Genomic DNA, 6,533 nt, shown 5'->3' on the forward strand with positions numbered 1-6,533 from the left:
AAACTTTTTTTTTAAATTGTGATTTGGGTGAAAGTTTACAGAGCAAATTCACCTTCCACACAGCAGTTCACACACACATTGTCTCATGACATTGACTACAATTTACCCCAATGCAACAGCTCCCCTCCCACTTCCTCCCAGTAGTTACCTCTTCCCTGTGTCCATCCCTCCGTGCGCTCCTGCCCCCTGAGCTATCTCCCTATGCATAAACAGAATGGCAGATTTTTTGAAAGTAGATTGCCAGGCCTTTCTTTCCAGTGCTTCTGGGTGGACTCCAACCTCCCACTTTCATTAGCAGCGGAGTGCATTAGTCATTTGCATTACACAGGTATGTATCTACTCAGAGGTGACTCAGAGGAAAGGCCTGGTGATCTGTTGTAGAAGAATCATCATTGAAAACTCTGTGGAGCGCAGTTCTCTGACACACATCTGGTTAATTTGAGTTGTGATTGACTTGACAGCAGTTGGTGGTTTTTAAAGTCATGAAGATATTTTCTTATTTGTTTTGAAATTTTATCATTGTTACTTTACACATTTGTGCCTTTGATCTTCCCAAAATTGATTTTTGTTGATGTAATAGGTAGGTGTTCAGTTATATTTGTTTCCATATCAGTGTTCAGTTGTCCCAGCATTATTTATTGAAAAATCTGCCCTTTCCCCATTGCAAACTTTCTGTAGTATGATTCTGCACACAGGTAGGTCTGTCTGAACAGATTTGTACAGCTCCTCTTTTTTCCTTTCAGTGGGAGATGGGAGAATGGGATATGCCCCCGAAGCACCGTACGACGCTATACACGTAGGAGCCGCAGCCCCAGTTGTGCCCCAGGCAGTGAGTTTTTTCTTTTCTGTTTGTGTACTTTATTCAACCAAAACTCTGAAGATTTATATAGACATGATTCATAGATGATATGCAAAGTGTAATGAGAGTTTCATGTGGTATATTTTAATTACTGTTAATTGATGCTTGTTTTTTTTCCTTAATGCAGCAGTTGCATAAATGACATGAAAGTTAACCCTAGCTCATGGCTGTCCTGCTTCAAGCAGTTTTTGATCCAGCTAAGAACTAGTACACCGGTGAAATTGGGAAAATCACTCTGGAGCTCATGACCTGATAATTAATCCATTTGGTGTTTTATTAAGCACCAGAATATGCAAGACTGTGTTAGGAGATGCTAGGAAGTGTTTGCCAAGCATTTTACCTTTACATAGCTTATGTTCCAGAAGAAATGTGTCATCTCATTGAAGGGAAATTAATGATAGCATCTCACGTGGACAGGATAGCTATTGAATGGAAAAGAAAATGTGCACTGTAGGAGTTCCAGGGAGGGAGAGAATTTTGCATAGACAGGTCAAAAAAAACTTCATGTGGAAATGGAACTTGAACTGGACCTTAAAGAGTAATAGGATGTATATAGTTGACAATGACAGGAAACAATATTTCAGTATTGTGTATTACATACATATTCAAGGAAATGTTTTAAATATTGATTTTTCATCTTAGTAAGACTGATAAGCTTTTATCAGACCTTGTAATGACCCTTCAATAAATGCACATCTCTTATTATGAGATTTACAGAGTCCTTGGCTTGATCATAGGGAGTTCTGGTGGTATAGTGATTAAGGCATTTGGCTGCTAACCAGTAGGTCAGTAGTTCCAACCCATCAGCCGCTCCATGGAAGAGACATGAGGCAGTCTGCTTCTGTAAAGATTTACAGCCTTGGAAACCCAGTGGGGGTTGCTATGAGTCAGAATTGAGTTTGGGTCTGTTTGGTTTTTGTTTCTTTCTTTCTTTGTTTTAGCTTGATGAAAGGGGCTGAAAGTGACACTGTTTCATCTGCCCATTCTCTCATCCATGCCCAACCTGGGAGGGGTTCTCTTTTGTGTGTTTAGATCAGTTATGAGAAGCTGCAAGTTGGGAGATTTGTTCTGGTCATCAACTTGCTCACTGGCTAAATAATCTTGAGACAGTTCCTTAATTTCTCTCACCTTGTTGCTTGTTTTTTTTTTTTAAGACTAAACCAAATGCTTAAAAACATTTTAATTGAAGTATTAACATAATATAGAAAAGTGTATAAGCCATAAAAGACCAGCTCAGTGAATTTTCACATACTAGCACGTGACCGGGAGCTCTGGTAGCATAGTGGCTAAGACACTTGCCTGCTAACCAGACGGCTGGCGGTTCAAACCCACCAGCCACTCCTCGGAAGGAAGGTTGGGCAATCCTACTTCCGTAGTGATACTGCCTCGGAAACCCAAGGAGGGGTCGCTATGAGCAGGTTTGACTCGATGGCACATAACAACAACAACAACAAGCACGTGACCAGTAGCTTTTTAGCTTTTTTCTTTCTTTTTTAAATATGGCAGCCTAATATAAATCGTTAAAATCTGAAGTAGGATTGTGTTTAAGTGAAGGGGGTTGGGATCCTCAGTTCAGAATTATGATGTTGGTTGGATTAGGGGAAAGGAGCCAAATACTTGTAACAGAGCTCAATCCTCATCTAGCATATTCGAAATACAAAGGTAAATACTGGAAGACGCCACTAAAAGGATTTAAAAGGACTGGATTTAGGGAGCAGGATCGGTATGATGGAAGGTATTTACTTGTTTACATTATAAGCCTTGAAATTTAGAAAACGACTGAAAGAATACTTGTAAATATTACTTTGATAAAAATTAAAATGGAAAAAATAAGACTGACTTGCTAAAAACCGAAATAATAATTGAAGGGCACTCTTCCATGGGAACCACCACCCACAGTAAGGTTTGCTGTCTTGTTTTGATAGCAGTAATCTGTAAGGCTACTGATGGTAACATCTGCCTTGAAACTTCTAACTGGAAGGCTTTTCATTGAGTGGTCTCGGCTCTTCATGGACCAGGTGTGTCTTCATTCACGTGCTGCAGGACTCCAGCCCTCCCTTTTCTCCTCATGGTGCCTAAATGTTGTCGTGAAACTAGGTTTCCCTTGTTGTTGGTTCAGTGGTGCCCCAGGTGCTACAAAAAGGGAGAGGGATGACTCTTTGCTGATTTTCTATACTTCCCATCCAACCCAAAACAGACATGATGGTGTTGAAGTTTTCTGCTTTGCCCTTCATTTTCCCAAGAAGAAAGTTCTACATTGTGTGGTTCAGTTCAAGCATGTTAAGCATTACAGTTGAAAAACAGAGTTAAGTGGTAGGGTTACAAAGACAAATAAGGCACAGTCCCTGTCCTCAGGGACCTTGTGGTTTAGTGGAGGAGGCTGATAGGTAGATGAAATTAAGTGGATAATTGAGTTATAAGTGCAATAATCAAAGAATGTATGTATTAAAATACTTATGTGCTTTCTGCCCATGGATACTGAAGGTTGTTTATAATGATATAAAATTACCATTAATATAAAAATAGATAACTGTGTATCTGGTTTTCTCTTTCTTTTAGCTAATAGACCAATTAAAGCCTGGTGGAAGATTGATATTGCCAGTTGGTCCTGCAGGTGGAAACCAAATGTTGGAGCAGTATGACAAGCTACAAGATGGCAGCGTCAAAATGAAGCCTCTGATGGGGGTGATATACGTGCCTTTAACAGATAAAGAAAAGCAGTGGTCCAGGTGGAAGTGATTTTCTCTTCTGCTCTTTCTTCTTCCACACATGCAAGGTGAAAGGGTGTGGATTTTAAGACCTCAGACTACAAGAGCTGCTCTTTTGGTTGTCGCCTGTCTGCTACCCCGTTATAACATCAAATACTCATCACATTAAAAATGTAGAAAAATGTTTGCATGATCTGCCCTTCTTGTGGTTTAACTCATATTTTTGGGTAACGGGGGTGAGACTTGGCTAGCACAAAAGGTGTTTGCTTTTCCCCAAAGAGACTTTCAGACACAGTTCAGTACTTTCTAAGGATACCTCATGCTTCATCAGCCACCCAGTGTTTCTGTGTTTACAGATCATTTTTACAGCTGCTGTATGGTCATGGAAACAAAGCTTTGGTTTGGAAGAGAAGGAGCCTTTCACTCTCATTCCTGCCCATTCACTCTGCTGTGCCATTGTTCCAAGAGGAATGATACAGCTGTCCCAGTTTTCTAAAGTGTCAGGATCCCAGAGAGAACATTCTCTCAGCTTGTTTTCTCTCTTACAGTCAGAGTCATGGATGTCTGGCAACCTGTGTCTGTTTTACATTCAGCTCTTATTTCAGAGCTTCTAGAAGAAATAAGCTTCTCACCATTCTGTGGAGATGGATAGTCAGTTTTTGAGCTGAGGTAGCCAAGTTCCTGAGGAGGGCAGCGGATTGGATAAGCTACTCACGAGTGCCCAGGTCTCACAAACCCACCCAAAAGGGCCAGCGGCATGCAGCATGAGCTTCGCAGCATGGCTCATTAGAAACGGAATGCCGACTTTTGTGTCTCAGCACAAGCTGAATATTTTATTTGCAGCTAAGATTTCTGTTCTTTTCTTCCTTCTTCACCCCCTCCAGTGGGAGGGATAAGATCAATAAGTAAGAGTGACATCAGCTAAGACTGTTGTTGGTATGTGCCATCGAGCTAAGACTACATGAAGTTAAATGTCAGAGTAAGAAAAGCTTTATAGCTTCCTTATTTTAGATCTGTTTTTGACAGTAAGATATTTATTTAATCAGTCAATAAAAATTGATTATAAATTTAATAGATTTCTCAATTTTGTTTTCTGGAGTCAAGGAAGGCACTTTTTGAAGGAATGTTTAATTATAAAATTGGTAATGATGTTCACTCAGTTTCTTCAAACTGAGTTGTACTTTTAATTCACATTGGTTAAAATCTGAAGTAGGATTGAACTTCTAACCTGAAGCACAGCCACTTCTTACAAAAATGGTTTAAAAATCAGTCTTTTCTGTTAGAATCAATACAGTTATTAATAAGTAAGTATGACCTTCTGTCACTTTGCTTTTAGTATGGGTATGCTCTCACATGGATTGTATGATTGCCGTTGTACAAAAGAGGCACAGATACCGCTGAAATTACTGAAATTTGGCATCAAGTGAGAGTTCAGGTTTTGTTTTCATCAGTAAGTTCTTTTTATGCACAGAACATGTTAATAGTGAATACTCTGCCTACAATTTAATGATGTGAGAATTACAGAAAGGTGGTGTTTTTTAGTCAGAGGTGATTTGCTGTGAAGCTCAAGCTTCAGGCCTCCTCACTTCATGGAGTCCTTCCATGACGGTTAACGTTGGTTTATGTGCATAGCCTGCACCCCTCCCCCCCAAGACAACCTCAGTTATAGAACCTTTGTGGCTGCTGTCAGCTGCTGTTGAGTCAGTCCCTGTCCCACGACAGCCTCGTGCACAGCAGAACAAAATGCTGCCCAGACCTGCACCATCGCCATGATGGGCTGCAGGTACAACTGTGACCCATTGGGTTTTCATTGACTCCCTTCCTAGTCCATCATACCCTGGACGCACCACTGAAACTCGTTCATCATAGCAGCCCTGACGGATGGGCGGTGGCTGCACATGAGGTGCATTGTCCAGGAATTGAACCTGGGTCTCCTTCACGAAGAGCAAGAATTCTCAGACAACATTCCCTTCCCGTTCCCAGTAAAACCTGGGTCCACCGCTGATCAAACTATTACTGTCAGAAAGTCCCAGTTGAGATGTTTCAACAAACGGATACAATACTGAAAGCATTCACTTGTTTATGCCAAGAAATATGGAAGGCAGCTGCCTGGCCAACCGACTGGGGGAGATCTATATTGTGCCCATTCCTAAGAGAGGTGATCCAGCAAAATGTGGAAATTATTGATATTGATATTGCACAGTATCATTAATACCAAACACAAGTAAAATTTTGCTGAAAATAATTAAAAAACAGTTGTAGCAGTACATAGAGAACTGCCAAAGATTGAAGCGGAATTCAGAAGAGGATGTGGAACGAGGGATATCATTGCTGATGTCAGATGGATCTTGGCTAAAAGCAAAGAATACCAGAAAGATGGTTACTTGTGTTTTACTGACTGTGCAAAGGCATTTGACTGTGTGGATTACAATAAATATGGATAACATTGTGAAGAATGGGAATTCCAGGACACTTAATTTTCTTGTGAGTACTGTACATAGACCCAGAGGCAGTAGTTTGAACAGAACAAGGGGATACCACATGTTTTAAAATCAGGAAAGGAGTTCATCAGGCTTGTGTCCTTTCACCATACTTAACTCAATCTGTATGCTGAACGAGTAATCCAAGAACCTGGACTGTATGAAGAAGAATGTGGCATCAGGATTGGAGGAAGACTCATTAACAACTTGCAATATGCAGATGACACATGAGTTGAACATTTTTACCTGAGCTAGATACACTCCTTGGAGGGAACAATCATGGGAGAAAGAAGGGCTGTTTATGGACAGGGATACAACTCAGGGGGCAGGAGTGCATGGAGGGATGGACACAGGGAAGAGGTAACTACGGGGAGGAAGTGGGAGGGGAGCTGTTGCATTGGGGTAATTGTGGTCAGTGTCATGAGACAAAGTGTATGTGAACTGCTATATGGAAAGTGAATTTGCTCTGTAAATTTTCACCCAAAT

The 6,533-nt window shown here is 40.8% G+C and overlaps 1 protein-coding gene across 1 annotated transcript in view; it reads left to right on the forward strand.

Annotated features, from left to right (window-relative positions):
- Nucleotides 1-3,598, forward strand: part of PCMT1 (protein-L-isoaspartate (D-aspartate) O-methyltransferase) — a 44,239-nt gene extending 40,641 nt beyond the window's left edge. The window contains exons 5-6 of the mRNA XM_007943206.2: nucleotides 744-829; nucleotides 3,419-3,598. Of these exons, the coding sequence (XP_007941397.1) occupies nucleotides 744-829; nucleotides 3,419-3,598 (266 nt within the window). The remainder of the gene's footprint in view (nucleotides 1-743; nucleotides 830-3,418) is intronic.
- Nucleotides 3,599-6,533: the final 2,935 nt, after the last annotated feature.

Source organism: Orycteropus afer, unplaced genomic scaffold (genome assembly GCF_000298275.1).
Source record: "Orycteropus afer afer isolate SDZICR_OR568_19922 unplaced genomic scaffold, OryAfe1.0 scaffold00101, whole genome shotgun sequence".
Classification (NCBI taxonomy): domain Eukaryota; kingdom Metazoa; phylum Chordata; class Mammalia; order Tubulidentata; family Orycteropodidae; genus Orycteropus; species Orycteropus afer.